Genomic DNA, 18,138 nt, shown 5'->3' with positions numbered 1-18,138 from the left:
TCCCAGGACCCGTCTGTGTTCTCAATTTAAATGGGCAGATTAAATTGCACACACGTGCAAACGCACACTCTTTGCAGTGTTTCTCAAGTTTTTGGTAGTGGCACACGTTTCTGTAGTTTACATATATATATATATATATATATATATATATATATATATGTTTGAAATTTCTCTTTTAATGAGAAGAAAAAGTTTCAAAGACTTTCACTTGGCCCTTTATTCCAAAGTAGCCCTCACTGTGGGCTCTGCTTCTTACTGGATGTATGTAATTTCACCTCTGTATTCAACTAGTAACTACTGGGTGGGTTCAGAACTTACTAGGCCTACAGTGGGATGGACTAACTCCCATAAACCTCCTAAATCAACATGGTGATAATCTGAGTCCTCAGGAATTAATGTAACTAAGATCCAATCAACCCTGAAAAGAGGAGGTATTTCTTTTTCCTCAAGATACAATTACCTGGTCAATGATTATAATTACCTTTTGGGGAAGATTAGGGATGAAGAATCATGATATATACTTCTTACATTATCACAGGGTCCTTTCTCACTAGTATTGGGTTGCTTACTTATTATTTATTTGTATGTTTATAAAAGACTCTGAGTCTGTGAAATGACTTAGGGATAGGAATTGGGTGAAGGTCAGTGTTTTAGAGGTTATTCAGGTCAGATATCTGGTTTCCAAACCTAGATTTTTTTGTTTTTTAAAAGTCTCATAAAGATCAAGTTTGTCCTTAGATGGCTGTTTATCTAGTTTGGTTCAAAACCTTCATGATCAGTTGGTCATCACCTTTGATCCATGCAAGTCTAACCATTCTACCTACCATTCTGGCTGTGCCTGTTACAAAGAAAAATGGTCATCTTTCAGCTAGAGGTTCAGTGCTATGAGTAAGTCTCTACTACCTTGGCTTTTAATCATTCCCATTGAAATCAGGAAGCTCATTTCAACAGAAAGACCTCTCAGCTTCACCTCTCAGCTTACACTGGACATCTGCTATAGCACTTTTCAAAATGCTGGTACTCTGATGTACAGTGTATTTCTCCAAGTCAGAGTGAAAGAAATAACCCCTTGACCCTCATGAGGACACAGGTAGGGTAAGTGAACAAGTAACAAATGATAAATTAACAGCCTTTTCTTCTGAGTTGTTGGATTCTTTCTTCATATTACACCAAGGCGTTTTTGTCATCTCAGCTTTATTTTTGGCTGTGTTTGTGTCTACATTTTAGTCAAACAGTTGAGCAAATAGTTTGGAACCATCCCCAGCTACTCAAGCACTGTCAACCAAAATCTTCTGATGAGTATCTAAAATTCAGCTGATTTAAAATTACGATCCTCTTTGTCTATGGTCTAGCCCCCTTACAATCTTTTTCCCACGGTCTCCAGGTTTTCTCTCTAGAAAGTAACAAAATCTTGCAGTTCTTTTTGTGTATATGTCTGTAAGTCTGGCGACAGTGTGGGGTGGGGGGGCGTTGCTGGATATTAGGAGAATTGGCATGCTCTTGCAAGGTAACTCCCTGCGGTATAGTTGTCACATTGTCCTTAAGCAGGTAAGTAAGACAGGTGGCACCTGTCTTATCATGCAGAGGAGGATTGCATCTGCTGGTGTAGGAAACTCCATAGTTTGGAGGTTTTCTCTTATCTGAGTCATTCCAAATGTCCCCACTTAAATTCTTGAGTCTGGCTCTTTTGTAATCAGTGGCCCCTTCTCCTGGCCATGATGAAGTAACTGATATTAGAGTAACCCTCTTGCTTTAAACAACTTAAAATTATCATTGGTATGTGACAAACCACATCAAAATACAGTGGCTTAAAACAATAGCAGTCTTTTATCTCTCATTGTTTCTATGGAATAGAAATTTAGGAAGACAGCTTGTGACATGAGAAAGGTGAGATGATACAATAAAAGTCTAAATGAACTTAGATAAATTAAAGATGCACACATGAGTAGCCCTAGAGCAGTCATGAAAATTAAATGCTCAAAAGCCAAGAGGGAATAGAGGAAACAAAATGAATGGCTAAAGATGGAAGGCAGGAGAAGGGGGTGACAGAAGATAAGATGGCGGATGGCATTATCGACTCAATGGACATGAGTTTGAGCACACTCTGGGAGATAGCAAAGGACAGGGAAACCTGGTGTGCTGCAGTTCATGGGATTGCAGAGAGTCGGACACAACTGAGCAACCGAACAACAGCAAAGCATATTTAGTTAACTCCATCAAATGCCCTGACTTTTATATAGAACTCGTGAAACTGAATTCACTCTGTATCATAATTCAAAAATCCTACAAGAGCAGCCCTTGCATCTGACTTTTGGCTATACCAGCTTGGCAGCTGTTGGGAAAAGGAATTCTTTCAGGAAATCGCCTGGCTCTCTGACCTTGCGGATTTTAAACCCTGAGTGTCGTTTTCTTTTTTGTGCTTCCAGCGCACTTAGGAACAGTCCTGTGCTCCCTCACAGTGTCCTGTCACCGAAACCGCGAAAGCCTTGATTAGATGGGTTGTTCACTCCAAATCATTGCGGATATAATTTAAGCAGTCTCTTCATCACTGGATGTCATGGACTACTGATGTTAAACCCTATCATAATCACTGGATCCCCATTGTTTTCAAATCTAACCAGATCAGATCACCAGGCACAGAGTTTCACTTCTTTCAGGAGTGTATTGACTGTAATCACTTCTGTACCCAGTTACTGTAATGGTTATTATTTAATTGCAGACTGCAGAATCCACTCTAACAGTTTAAAGCAGAAGTGAGAGAGTGTGGGTATAAAATTTCAGTGCCATGCTGCCAAAAGAAATGCTTTCAACTACACTGTAAGGTAGTAAAAATCCTGCTGTTGGTACAGTCTGTGATGCACAATGTGGCTGAATACATATATATATATAGAGAGAATATAAAATATATTGAAATGTATTGAAAAATCAATTTATTGAATATAGAATTACAGTTAGATACATTAATAGCTATTGTATTATTATGAATAAAGGAATTACATGAATTATATTTGAAAACTTCATTTTTATTTTGACTTTTTAGAACTTAGAACTGTTTTCCCATCTAATCTGTTTTATGAATTCTAGTTTCATTTTCAGACTAGGCCTAAAAGACCTACATAACCTGTGCTGTATCAAAACCGCAAAAGAGATGGCATCCAAAGACACCTTGAGAAACACAGCAGTCTTTTAAAAAAATCTCACCAAATGTAGAAGGCCCAAGAATTACAGATATGTAGAAAATAAAATGCACAGACTTAGATTGCCAGCCACTCAGGGTAGGCAGGGTCTGGTCTACCCTTTTAGCTACCGGAGGCTGGCTTCCTGGGTAGCTTTACCCTCTAGCTGCTCCATGGCTGTCTTGGCGTGTGTGGTGACCCCACTGCTGTGTATGTGAAGCTATTTGTATGAGGATGGAAAGTAGAGCTAACACCCTGCTTCTTGCTGTCTGTTGAAATTAATCAGAATTGGACAGGGGTGGGGGATTTGGGTAAGATGTAACAAGTCCTGAGTTAGCTTGTGACAAGGTGAATCCGAATTGTGGACACATGGGACTAATGCCCAAGCTGTGTATTGAGGATGGTCTGTAGTTTCTAAAGTGAATGGACTGTCTGGAAGCAGATAGATCTTGTGTTGGCAGATTTTATCTGTGAGGCAAAGTGTAGTTTGATTAAGAGGCAGGTGTTTAACAATGGCTATTAAATTGTACAGTCTTCCTTCTTTTGTAAATTTTTCAGCAATCCCAGGCTCCCCGAGCAAAGCATGTCAAAAAAAGGGAAAACATTCTATTCACTCCTGTTGAGTGGAGGAGATTTAAAGGTTCTGCTTTAACAAATGGTCACAGTGGTGACAGCTAGAACAGGGGAGTGGGAAAACAGGGCGCTGAATGATGCCCCCCAGTATCATGACGTAATCTGTTTGATGCCTTTCCTGGAGGGTTCACATGCCAGCAAAGCATCTTCACCTCTTTTTTAAAAAAATTTATTTATTTATTTTTATTTATGGTGTGCTGGGTCTTTGTTGCTGTGTGAGGGCTTTCTCTAGTGACGGCACTCAGGCTTCTCATTGTGGTGACTTCTCTGTTGCGGAGCACAGGTTTTGAGGCTTCAGTAGTTGTGGCACACAGGCTTTGTTGCTCCGGGAAATGTGGCATCTTCCCAGACCAGGGATCAAACCCATGTCAGGGAAGCCCCACGTTATACTTCTTGTTCCTCAGTTACTTTGTACCATATTTATCTTCTGTTGTTTCTTTTTTTTCAGCCTGTGTCCTAGATGCATGAAATAAGCAGATCATCTCAAACTTTGAAAATAAAATTTTGGGCCCTGTGACACAAAAGACTGCATAATGTGCTGAAAAATAGGCATTGGTCACTGTTCATCAATTTATTTATTTTTGTTGTTATCTCTAGGCGGAAGAAATCCTGAGGCAAGAGCTGGAGAAAAAGGAAACGCCAAGTCTATACTGCTTGCTCGGAGATGTCCTTCGAGACCACTCTTACTATGACCAGGCCTGGGAGTTGTCTCAACACCGCAGTGCTCGAGCCCAGCGCTCCAAAGGCCTCCTCCACCTGCGAAGCAGGGAGTTCAAAGAATGCGTGGAGTGCTTCGAACGCTCGGTGAAGATTAACCCCATGCAGGTTGGACAGTTCATAAATCCTCGTCTGCTCTCATCATTTCTACTTTTCTTTAATTCTAATTCTTGCTGAATGAATACCCATTTTCTGTCATAAAGACTGGTGAGCTCATCTCTGGGCTAAGAACCTAGACTCTAATACACTTTTTGCTTGCCACCAAAAGTGGGCAGGTTGGTTTTCTCTTACTCACTTTCTTTTGTGTTTCTGTTATTCACTTTTCTGTTTCATTTTGTTATTTTTCTCTGTTAAGTGTCCTTCACACAAATACAACTATTAAAGTTGGGGTCCATTCTGAGTAGATATTCTGGGAAGGCAATGAATGATTGTCAGAGTTACAGACAGTGTAGGACTCGTCAAGTAATTGCTGATGTCAGTAATGAGAAACAAACTTTCATATAAATAAAGTAACATATAGAATGGATAGTTGGTCATTTTAGGAAAAAGTGTCTATGTTTGTATTACAAATACAGAAATATTTTAAATTGTTTAACATTTTTCAAGGTTTGAAAAAGTAATACAAAAGGAACCTGGATATTTAAAATAAGCGACAAGATAAATCCATAGGAGAGGACCTGATTTTGAGGGGAAAGAGATCAACTTATTTTGTATTTAATGATACTCAATTAGTAAGATTATTTTAGTCCCAGAAACAGTACTTTTTCTTTTAACCAGACTTTATGACTGCCTTCCCAATCACCAAAGTCACATATAACTGTAAACCATGCTTCTGATAAACACGCACACTGACTTGATTTAATTTTAGTTATAATGGTAACTTAGAGTCAGCTACCTTTGCCGATGAAGGTCCGTATAGTCAAAGCTATGGTTTTTCCAGTAGTTATGTGTGAATGTGAGAGTTGGATGATAAAGAAGGCTGAGCACTGAAGAATTGATGCTTTTGAATTGTTCTGAAGAAGACTCTTGAGAGACCCTTGGACTGCAAAGAGATCAAACCAGCCAATCCTAAAGGAAATCAACCCTGAATATTCATTGGAAAGACAGATGCTAAAGCTGAAGCTCCAGTACTTTGGCCACCTGATGCAAAGGGCTGACTCATTGGAAAAGACCCTGATGCTGGGAAGGATTGAAGACAGGAGGTAAAGGGGACGACAGAAGATGAGATGGTTGGATGGCATCACTGACTCAGAGTAGACATGAGTTGTGCAAAGTCTGAGAGATAGTGAAGGACAGGGAAGCCTGGCATGCTGCAGTCCATGGGATTGAAAAGGGTTAGATGTGACTGAATGACTGGACAGCAATAGTCAGCTACTAATGTTTACTGAGCAGTTACAATGAGCCAGTGCCTCATTGGGCATTTTGCCAGTATTTGGACCCAGTCTGACTCCAGAATGAATGTACACTCTTTTTTTTTTAAGTGGTAAAAAGCCTGTAGCATAAAATTTACCGTCTTAACCATTTCTAAGTGTACAGTTCAGTAGTGTGAAGTACATTCACTTGTGTGGCTACTGCAACTCTACGCATCTCTACAACTTTTTTCATCCTGCAGAACTGAAACTGTATACCCAGTAAACAGAAGCTCCCAGTTCGCCCGTAACTCCAGCCCCTGAGAACTGCTCTGCTTTCTGTCTCTGAATTTGGCTCTTCTAAGAACCTCTTATGAGTGGAGTCATACGGTATTTGTCCTGTTGTGACTAGCGGGTTTCACTGTGTCGTACCCTCATGGTGCATCCATGTTGTGTCATGTGCCAGACTTTTCTTTCTTTGAAGGCTGAATAACGCTCCCTTGTATGTCCACACCAGTTTTTGTCCATTTGTTTGTTGCTGGCCACTGGGGTGTTCCTCCTTCCTGACCATTGCGAATAGTGCTGTGATGAAAGAGATTGTGCGGAAACGGTCGCTTTTGAAGTGGGTAGATTTGAGGCATGTCTTTTGGCAGCAACCATCCAATAAATGTGCACAGGTTTGTTTGTTTGTTTGTTTTTTGCTGTACTGGGAAGCTTGCAGGATCTTAGTCCTCTGACCAGGTATTGAACCCCAAGCCGTAGCAGTGAAAGTGCTGAGTCCTGATCCCTGGACCACCAGAGAATTCCCTAAGGGCATATCTTTTTCATTGAAAAAAATCGGGAAACCTTTTTTTAAGACAGGTTGCACTAATTGCTTACTTCCTTCACTCTAGATAGTGAATACAGTGCGACTTTTCCTAGTTTGTGGGCTGGTGAGAGGCCTGGAGAAGAGAGGAAGACAGGTTTAGAGCACCAGCAGAGAGTGGCAGTTGCATTTCTCGGCAAGGACGCTTAACATGGAGTTGGTTTTTGTTGCCAGCTTGCTCTAACTCAGAGGTTCTCAACTGGGGATGATTTTGACCCCGGGTCCTTTGCCAGTGGGAGGTGAAGGGTGCACTGCTGACATCTAGTGGGTAGGGACCAGGGATGCTGTTAAACATCCCATAATGCTTAGCACACCCCCCCTACAATAAAGAATTATTCAGGCTAAAATGCCAGTGGGGCCAAGGTTGAAAAACCCTACACTAACTTGATCATCACTGGGCTCTGTTTTTTTTGGTAGAAACTAGAACTCATCACTGTGTTATTAAAATTTTACTTTTATGGAAAACTGTGTCATATCTTTGCTTATCTGCTTAAAGTTTACTCAGCCACAGCTGCCATAAGAGGTGGGGAGAATAAATTCCCTCAGTTAGTCTCGATCATCTGAGTTAAATCAGCGCTGCCTACCTCACACACATGAATTATTTTCTGAGCACATAGTCTCTGCTTAACATCCACCCATAACATTGTCCTCCTGCCTCACTGGCTTCACCTTCTTTTGTTTGTTTGTTTGCAGGTTCCTAGGTCTTAGGCCTTGAGCTTTATTTCTGTCTACACTCCCTCCCTTGATCTCATCTAGTCCCATAGCTTTAAATATACTGTCTATGCAGACAACTCCCAGAAGTTGATTTTCAGTCCTGTTCTCTCCCTGGAATTCTAGATTGCTGTATCTCACAGCTTCCTCAGTGTCCCTTTTTGTTCCTCTGACTTAACATTTTAATATAAAATATCATCCTAGAAGCTTTTGCTGCCAAGACCACTGCCATCCCTATAAATGACATCCCATTACAGATAGCTGTGAAAAGAAGAGAAGCGAAAAGCAAAGGAGAAAAGGAAAGATATACTCATTTGAATGCAGAGTTCCAAAGAATAGCAAGGAGAGATAAGAAAACCTTACTCAGCGATCAGTGCAAAGAAATAAAGGAAAACAATAGAATAGGAAAGACTAGAGATCTCTTCAAGGAAACTAGAGCTACCAAGGGAACATTTCATGGCAAAGATGGGCTCAATAAAGGACAGAAATGGTAGGGACCTAACAGAAGCAGAAGATAGTAAGAAGAGGCGGCAAGAATACACAGAAGAACTGTACAAAAAAGATCTTCATGACCAAGATAATCATGATGGTGTGATCACTCACCTAGAGCCAGACGTCCTGGAATGTGAAGTCAAGTGGGCCTTAGAAAGCATCACTATGCACAAAGCTAGTGGAGGTGATGGCGTTCCAGTTGAGCTGTTTCAAATCCTGAAGGATGATGTTGTGAAAGTGCTTCACTCAATATGTCAGCAAATTTGGAAAACTCAGCAGTGGCCACAGGACTGGAAAAGGTCAATTTTCATTCCAATCCCAAAGAAAGACAATGCCAAAGAATTCTCGAACTACTGCACAATTGCATTCATGTCACGCTAGTAAAGTAATGCTCAAAATTCTTCAAGCCAGGCTTCAGCAATATGTGAACTGTGAACTGCCTGATGTTCAAGCTGGTTTTAGAAAAGGCACAGGAACCAGAGATCAAATTGCCAACATCTGCTGGATCATGGAAAAAGCAAGAGAGTTCCAGAAAAACATCTATTTCTGCTTTCTTGACTATGCCGAAGCCTTTGACTGTGTGGATCACAATAAATTGTGGAAAATTCTGAAAGAGATGGGAATACCAGACCATCTGACCTGCCTCTTGAGAAATCTGTATGCAGGTCAGGAAGCAACAGTTAGAACTGGACATGGAACAACAGATTGGTTCCAAATAGGAAAAGGAGTACGTCAAGGCTGCATACTGTCACCCTGCTTATTTAATTTATATGCAGAGTACATCATGAGAAACGCTGGGCTGGAAGAAGTACATGCTGGAATCAATTTGACAGGAGAAATATCAATAACCTCAGATATGCAGATGACACCACCCTTATGGCAGACAGTGAAGAAGAACTAAAGAGCCTCTTGATGAAAGTGAAAGAGAGCAAAAAAGTTGGCTTAGAACTCAACGTTCAGAAAACTAAGATCATGGCATCTGGTCCCATCATGGCAAATAGATGGAAAAACAGTGGCTGACTTTATTTTTTTTGGCTCCAAAATCACTGCAGATGGTGACGCAGCCATGAAATTAAAAGACGCTTACTCCTTGGAAGGAAAGTTATGACCAACCTAGACAGCATACTGAAAAGCAGAGACATTACTTTGTCAACAAAGGTCCGTCTAGTCAAGGCTATGGTTTTTCCAGTAGTCATGTATAGATGTGAGAGTTGGATAAAGAAAGCTGAGCACAGAAGAATTGATGCTTTTGAACTGTGGTGTTGGAGAAGACTCTTGAGAGTCCCTTGGACTGCAAGGAGATCCAACCGGTCCATTCTAAAGGAAATCAGTCCTGGGTGTTCATTGGAAGGACTGATGTTGAAGCTGAAACTCCAATATTTTGGCCACCTGAGGCAAAGAGCTGAGTCATTTGAAAAGACCCTGATGTTTGGAAAGATTGAAGGCAGGAGGAGAAGGGGACAACAGAGCATGATTTGGTTAGATGGCATCAGTGACTAAATGGACATAAATTTGGGCAAACTCCGGGAGTTGGTAATGGACAGGGAAGGCTGGAATTTTGCAGTTAATGGGGTCACAAAGAGTTGGACACAATTGAGCAACTGAACTGAACTGATTTGGTTTTGGAGTCATCCTTGATTTCTCTTTCCCTCATACTCTCATCTGATCCATCAGTAAATCCTCAAGTATATCCAGGATCAGACAACGACTTGCTTCCTGCCACCATTCTGGTCAAATCCCCATTGTCGCTCACCTAGTTAATATGCTACCTCCTTACCTTCTTGCCTCTGTCTTAGTTGCTCAGTCATGTCCAACTCTTTGTGACCGCATGGACTGCACAGCTTGCCAGGCTCCTCTGTCCATGGAATTCTCCAGGCAGAATTACTGGAATGAGTAGCCATTTCCTTCTCTAGGGGCTCTTCCCCACCCAGGGATTGAACCTGGCTCTCCCGCATTGCAGGCAGATTCTTTACTGTCTGAGCCACCAGGGAAGCCCTCTGTCTTATTACCATCCGCCTGTATTCAGTGAACATTGGAGTTGATCCTTTTGAATTTGAGTTCGACACGACATTCCTGTGCTCCATTGCCTTGGTAACAGCCAAAGTCCCTGACTGGCTCTCGAGGCTTTTCCACCCCGAGCTCCTGTTGCATCTCTACTGTCCCCTCCCATTCCCCACTTCACTCACCCAACATTGGCCTCTTTGTTCTTCCCTGAACATTCCAGGCACATTTCTGCCTCTGTGGTTCAGTACTTGTTCCTCTGCCTGGAATGTTCTCCTTGCAGATAGACATCTGCATACCTTGCTCCATTACCTCATTCATATCTGGGGTCCAGTGTCCCTTTCCCACAGAGGCCTTCCATGTTTATTCTGCTTAAAATCTCACTGCCACTTCCCACCCTTCCTTACCTTCCTTCTCTTTCCCTGCTGTATTTTTCCCCACAGCACTTAGCACCTTCTAATATTATATACAGCTTACTTTAAAAAACATTCTGTTCTTCCTCCATTGCAATATAAATTCCATGAAGGTAGAAGTTTTTATCTGTTTGTTTCATTTATATGTTCCTAGTGCTTCTAACAATGCCTAGCACATACTGGGTCTTTAATAAATAATTACTGAATGAGTGAGTAAATAATGTCTCCAACCAGTTATTCAATCAAGTATACATTCACTGTCCGCTGTACACATGGCGCTGAACCAGAGGAGGAGGCAGTAGCTGCAGATCACCAGGTGGTCTGATTTGTACCAAGACGGCTACAGTCTAGTGAAATGGACATGGACAGAGCTAGCCAACAATACAAGGAATCACAGAAAACCCAGAGTCATTTGTGAGATGCAAGTTTTATAGAGTCTAAGGAGACCATTTCAGCCTTTGGTAGACAATGGAGGATGGTGACTTTGACTTTGAAGGACACACAATATTTGAATAGGCCAAAGGAAAGGGCAGTGATAAGGGTCTTCCAGGCAATGAACAGTATGAGCCCAGCCCCAGGAACAGAGAAGATGTGCGTGTGTGCCTGTGTGGGTGTGTGTGGGTGTGTGTGGGTGTGTGTGTGTATGTGTGTCGGGGGAACAGAATATTAGTGAATAAGCTAGTTTTTTTGAGTGAAAGGTTATAGGACAGTTCCAGTAGGAAAGCTAGACTGGAGCCAGATCACAGAAGGTCGAATGTGAGGCTAAACTCTGGATTTTATTTGGCAAATAGGGAGCCATTGAAGGTTTGATTTGTGTTTGGCTTTGTTTCGAATGAAGGAATGTGGGTGTGTGGAGGTGATTTTGGAATATTGTTTTGGCCACACTGGCCACAGGGGTTCCTGGATGAGGGCAGGCTTAGGAGACTGTAGTGTTGGTCTAGAAAGACAGTTACCAGTTTGGGAGGAGCAGTCAGAAAGAAGGGATGAAGTAAGGGAATTTGCAGAGGAGGACTTGACAGGGCTTGATGGTTTCATTGTATAATTTTAAATTAATTACTTAGCAAGGCAAGCTCTAAGCAGCATCACAGTACAAACAGATATTATATGAGGGTATCTTAGTTTGTCATATGGATGCAATTCAGGCAGTCTGTAAGCCATGCCAAAACATGCAGGTGTTTGATGCTGCAGTTGTACATTACTACAGGATGCAAGCTTGAGGGCCATAGACATAACTTGTGATGCAAGTTTGAACTGTCTTTGCAGAAGGAGAGCTCTTACATACTATTGTCTCCTCAAAGTTCTAGAATGAGAGAAAATAGAAAAATAGAATTAAAAAAATTCTGTCTCACCTTTTCAGACATACCCAGGAAATAGGTTTAATAACAAAACTCAGGCAAAATGAGAGTGATAATTGAATGGCTTGTATGTATTTTAATGGCTTCCTGAGGTCAAATTGGTATAAAAATAGGAGTGTTTGATTTTATATCAGGGATGGTCTGCGAAACTCAATGAATTTGTCTGTGGTGCATTTGTTTGAGAACCAGAAGGTGTTGTTCCATTTGCACTTGTGCTTTTAAGATTGCTCACTGTCATTCACTTAACACCTATCTATTTCATTTTCCCAAATAACTTCTGAAACCTCTAAAATTCAGCCTTAGACTTCTGGGAATTGTGGGCTGTTAGAAGCTGAAGAAAGTGGGAGGAAGTGGTCCAGTGGTCACCAAACCCCCCAAGCAGGATTTTATAGACTCAGGATCAGAATTAAAGCATATATCCTTAGGTCTCCTCTTAGGTAGTTGCTGTTCTCATTGCTCCTTACTTTGAAGCAAAAAGGAAACATAAAGAAACTGCTCAGATATCAAGCTAGTCTGTGTAGCCCTGACAAAGGAGAGTGTGACTTCCTGCCACTTCTTCTGCACTCCCTCCTTCAGCACTCATACTTCATTCCTTTCATCTTGTCAGCTTTCCCCACTCCCCTTTTAAAATTTTTAAACTTTCTTCCTCAATTAACTAGTCCTCTTTGTAAGGTTATATGATATTACACACACACACACACACACACACACACACAGACATATATATACACAAAGACACTTGTGTAGACAGAAGGACTGTAGCCATAGAGAGGAGGTGAGGGGTCTCTGATGGGACAGAAGTTAGCTTAGATTTTCACCAATTAATGCAAAGTCAGTAGACGTGTCAGGAGGGAACTGGCTTGACACTAGGAGAAAAGCGTGACGAAAGGTGAGGATTTGAGAGCTTACTCAGCGTCCATGGCTATCCCACTCTGCCTGTTTTCCTGATAGCCCGTCCAGTTTGACCTAACTTTTTTAAATGTTGAAATGAAGTGTTTGAGGTGGGGGCGGCTTCCCTTGTGGTCTTGTGGTTAAGACTGCATTTTCACTCCAGGGGAGAGTGGGTTCTACCCTTATAGGGGAACCAAGCTCCCACATGTTGCGCAGTGCTGCCCCTCCCCATAAAGATTTACAGAAAAAAAATCAGTGGAGTGCTGTTCTTAACAGTTCATTAAAGGAAACTGGAATGGCTTTTCATAGACATTCACTTTGCGCTTCCATCTTCTCCCATAGCCTCCTCCAGTATGGTGTTTAAGATATGTGGTAGATGGAGCTCCCTCTTTACGACGTGCAAAAATCTGAAAGATGGCGAGTAGGTGCCTGTCTCTTTTTTCCCCAACCCTTTCCAGAGGCAGCTTAATGACTCTCACCCTTTCAAGGACATTGTACAGGAGGCTTGCTGATAACACCGACTGTGCTTGCTGTGAGAGGCTGAGGATAGCCGACTGCTTGGGTCTTGGGTGGTGATAGGAGAAATGTTGGAGGCAGTGTCTCTGTAAGCTCCTTGTTGTACGTCAGGCATTTGTGCCAAGTTGCGGCCTGTGAGCTGCATGAGGTTGCCTGGCTACCAGTTGGCAGGATTAGTGGGAAATGTGGGGAATTGTAGGCCAGATAGAGGTATAGGGAGTGGAGGCAGAGTAGTCCTGCCAGAAATAAAAGCGCATGAAGAATAGTCTGAATTCTCTAGACACAAGGGTTTGGTCACTTACTGTATGGTCTAAATGTACCACTATTTCCATATTACATAGCTTGGTAACTTTTTCTATAGTTTATAATAAACCCTTTTGGCAGCAATCATCTCCAAAAAGCAAACAAATTTTAAACATGTGTTTTTAGAGAGTAATTAAGAACTTAGTTTTTACTTGTCAAGAGAGAAAATGAATGTGTAACTTGCACAAAATGTAGTTGATATAATTCCATTCCACCTCAGGGGCTGTAATCATTCCACTAATCACATGGAAACCAAAAACTCACGTCTTCTGAAGAAACATTAGCATTTATGTCAAACGTTACTTTTTTCAGGAATTCCAGGACTCCACAGTTCCACTGCCGAGGCTCAGTGCTTGGTCAGGGAACTAAGACCCAGCAAGCCCCATGGTGCAGGCAGTGGGGGAAAAAAAAGTAGTTTTTGTTGTTGTTGTTTTAATAGGAAGCATGTCCAAAGATGATAATTTAATACACAGCTGTAGGAGGTGCATTTTCATGTTATTCTGTGAGACTGGACTTTTAATCTAGTGCAAATGAAAATGAGCAACATTAGTTTAGAAAATTAGTTGATACCAAATATTCTCATGTGTGTATGAAAAGTGAGATCATAGCTATTAATGTGCTAGCTCTTTTAGCAGAAGTAATTCATTAACAGTTGACTTTGCCAGTTTTATATCAGTGACATCAGATGCTTCAAATAGAAAACTCATTAATTTGGTTCTCACTATTCATTTTTTTCACCTGATTAGTGGATTCAACATAAAATTTTTGGTAATGTACCATATCAAAGGTGAAACATCTAATGTTATTCTGAATGCTATCATAAACTCAGTTAAAACATTGAAGATTGAAGTACTTACAGGGTAATAATAAGGATGCAAATTTTGGTGGATCGTGGCAGGATGGTAAAAGTAATGCTCTTTCTGAATTAAGAAAACCAGTGGAGCAGAAATATGCGGGGAGAAGGTTGTAGTGATGGGCATAATATGGTCAAACAAGCTTATACCAATAATAAAAACTGTTGTCATTTACATACACACACACACACATACACACACACACAGTATTTTAACATATCCATGATGTCTGCACAGGGAGGTGTCTGTCACCTTCTCAGCTTTAGTCAGACACTTAATAAACTGTGACCAGTTTTTAGTTACTGCACTTTTTAAATTTATTTAGCTTGCTGTGCTGGGTCTTAATTGTGGCACATGGGATCTTAGATCTTCCTTGCAGCATGCAGGATCTTTAGCTGTAGCATGCAAATTCTTACCTGCAGCATATGGGAAATCATTTCCTCATCAAGGATTGAACCCAGGCCCCCTGCATGGGGAGTGCAGCGTCGAAGCCATTGGACCAACAGGGAAGAATCCTTTTGTTATTTCTAAATGTTCAGATAATCAACATGTTAAATGTTTCACTTTAATACATTTTTCAATAGATAATTTCAGTTTTGAGTTTGTATCCTCTGATACAGTAAAAGCAATTTGTTGGTCAGTAAATATGGTCTTTTTGAGGTCATATAATTTTAATGATTTTTTAGTGCCTTGTTTCACTTTCAGAAATGTTGTGGTTTGAATGTGGTTCCCTAACTAGCATTATTGAGATCCTGCTGTGAACCAGAAATGGATGTGGGAATGAATTAGACTGTGTCAGTCTATCAGCAGAGAGCAGGGTTTCCTCTGGGAAATGATATGGACAGAAGTAGCTTATGGAGGACGTTAAGGATCCGTCTTCAGAATTAGCTAACCATATAGATGTAGAGGTCTGTTGTGGTTTTGAATAAAAGAATGATATGACAAAGGTGATACTCTAGGAAGTTTAAATAAAGGGTGAATGTCGTGGATAAGCAATCAGTGGCTTTAGCGATAAGGATGGAAGGATAGGGCTTCCCGGTAGTACAGTGGTAAAGAAGCCACCTGCCAATGCAAGAGACTCAAGAGACATGGGTTCAACCCCTGGGTCAGGAAGATCTCCTGGAGTGGAAAGTGGCAACTCACTCCAGTATACTTGCCTGGAAATTTCCATGGACAGAGGAGTTTACAGTCCATGGGGTTACAAAGAGTTGGACCTGACTGAGCACACACATACACACACACACACACACACACACACACACACACACGGTAAGACAGAACAGTTTGAAGCTGTTTATAAAGGAAAATTTTCTGGGATTTATTCCTTGGGTTGGCAGGACTGAAGAAGAGTTTGGAATCTGAGAACATGGCAGTTTTCTCAGTTGTTTGATTAAGAAGGAAATGTTGTTATTGATAGGTACAGAGGATATAAAAGAAAGGGAAAATAGGGAATAGTGATGTGATTTTGAGTGTCAAACATGAAAAGATGTTGCTGTGTCTTGAGTAGAGATGGCCCACAGTCCACTGGGCATAAAAGCCTGAAGCCTAGGAGTGAGGCCGAGCTGGGCTTGCGGTTGGGTTTTCTGTGGCAGTGAGGCAGATCCATGCAAGTGAATGAATTCTTTATAGAAACTGTGTTGGAAGAGAACCTCAGGCAAAATCTTGAACTTTGGACATCTCCAGGGGTTGGAGGAAGGGAGAGAAAATAGCATCAGCGAAATATGATTCACGCAAAGTACACTAGAGTCTTGATCAGAGGGAGAGAAGGAACCTCAAAGAAGGAATTCATGGAAACTAAAAGAAAAACAAATGTCAATGAGAAATATCACCTGGAGTGATAAAGTCTGAAGAGGGCCAAGAAGAGTTCATTGGATTTGGAACTAACTATTGATCATCAATACCAGCTTCAGGAGGTTAAAGGGTAGGATGAGGAAATTGCCATAACATCTATAGACTGTTCTTCTAGGAGCATGTCAGGGAAGTGAGAGGCAAAATGTAGAGTGTTGTACCAAGGGGCAGCAGAATCAAGTAAAACTTTTCAGGATACTGAAGACTTTTTTGGGGTTGAAGGGCTTCCCTGGTGGCTCAGACAGTAAAGAATCTCCCTGCAATGCAGCAGACCTGGGTTCAGTCCTTGGGTCAGGAAGATCCCCTGGAGAAGGGAATGGCTTCCCACTCCTGTGTTCTTGCCTGGAGAATTTCATGAACAGAGGAGCCTGGGCTACAGTCATTGGGTCACAAAGAGTTGGACACGACTGAGCAACTAACACTTTTCACTTATGGAGTCGAATCCAGTGAATGAAGGAGAGATTGAATGTTATCAAGAAAGAGGGGATGACAACTAGGAAATGTCATTCTAGAGAAGAGTGGAAATGAGAAGAGATGAAGGTGTTAGCTCTGGAAATAATAATGTTTCAAGTGAGATGAGAAAGAAGATGGGAGCGTTAACATTATAATAGCAGTTTCTATTCATTAAGCATCTTCTGTAGTGTAAGCTAGAATGTAAGTGGAAATGAACTCTTTCTAAAGCATTGTAAGATACAAACTAGGAGAAACAGTTGGGATTTAGATAGGAGGCAAACATTAGGAACATTTGTTTCAGGAAAGGAGACTAGCAGATGCAAAACCCAAACATGTAGCAAAGGTTTCTTGGTAACTGTAGGTTTTGACTATTTATGTTTAGATTCAGTTATAATAGTAATACTAGCAGCTAACATTGACTATTTACTGGGTGCCAGGTATTGTTCTAAGCATTTTGCATATATTGTTAGTCCTCAGCCCAGTCCCTGAGGTACTTAACTGTTTTTACCCTCATTTAACAAGTTAGGAAATAGAGGCCTAATTAGTTTACACTAAATCCCATAGTTTATATGAGGAGTGGAGCTGGGATTTGAACCTGGGCTTTCTGGTGTTACAGCACTTACTCTTAACTTCTTTGCTGTTTTGCCTCTAAAGGATGTTGTCTTATGTTAGGAAGGAATGGTGGGTTTGGCTGAGGTCAAGTTAGAAGTTATGGAAAGCTTTGAATACAAGACTGTGCAGTTTAAATATTTTTCTTCCTTTAATTCATAACTATCGGGGCTTTCATCAAGAGCACAGTGAAGTTGTAACTTTGGTGTATGGGACAGTCCAGCACATGAGAGCTGGTGAGTCTGTGTGAGACCAGGGAGTTTTCAAGGGACCTCGGCAGCCCTTCCCAGCCTGTGCTGTGTGTGAGACCACACTTTTATGATGCACTGATAGAATTGTTAATTATCCTGAGAGCTTGTGTTCTTCCAGGATTCGCGGGGGTTAACTTTCTCTTTCATGTCAGTTTTTGAAAGAAGAAAATGTATTTGCAGTGGAGTACAGAGTTTCTGTTGTGTACTTGTGTTATTGTGGTAGGGAGGTCCAAGGAGACTGGAGCTTACATTCTAGTGGAGAAGACAGAATGAACATATGCAAATAATATGTAGAGAAAAGAGATTATTTCCTTTTGTCCTTCCTTTCTCATATTGGTAAGCAATAAAAAAGGAAACTCTTAAGGTCTAACTTGCCTAACTGCCAAGAAATATGAGCACTGAGATAACATCTGGGCCGTAGCTGGAACCAAGGGGTAGAGGGAAGGGTTCCGTTGCCATAGACCTGACTCCAGATCCTAGTAATCTCTAGGTGAATCACTTTATCTTTCTGAGCTTCAGTTTTCTTGTTTGTAAAGTGGAGATGTAATCCCTATGTCAGTTGGATCTAATTGGAAAATTAGAGCCAATATATATAAAGTGTCTAGCATATTTCCTGGTCTATACTAAGTTCTCAGTGACGTTTTACATCCTAACCATTGCAGCGTGCTGCTAGTGTGGTAGAAAATCATCGCAACCCCATT

The 18,138-nt window shown here is 41.2% G+C and overlaps 1 protein-coding gene across 7 annotated transcripts in view; it reads left to right on the top strand.

The window, feature by feature from the left end:
- TTC27 (tetratricopeptide repeat domain 27) overlaps positions 1-18,138 on the top strand; it is a 181,215-nt gene that overhangs the window by 114,490 nt on the left and 48,587 nt on the right. For all 7 annotated transcript variants that reach the window (XM_042246298.1, XM_060412318.1, XM_004006035.5 and 4 more), the window contains one exon: positions 4,407-4,634. In XM_042246298.1, the coding sequence (XP_042102232.1) occupies positions 4,407-4,634 (228 nt within the window). The remainder of the gene's footprint in view (positions 1-4,406; positions 4,635-18,138) is intronic.

This window comes from Ovis aries, chromosome 3 (genome assembly GCF_016772045.2).
Source record: "Ovis aries strain OAR_USU_Benz2616 breed Rambouillet chromosome 3, ARS-UI_Ramb_v3.0, whole genome shotgun sequence".
In the NCBI taxonomy this organism is placed as follows: domain Eukaryota; kingdom Metazoa; phylum Chordata; class Mammalia; order Artiodactyla; family Bovidae; genus Ovis; species Ovis aries.
Note: the sequence above shows the minus strand (reverse complement) of the source record. Positions and strands in the feature narration are given on the sequence as shown.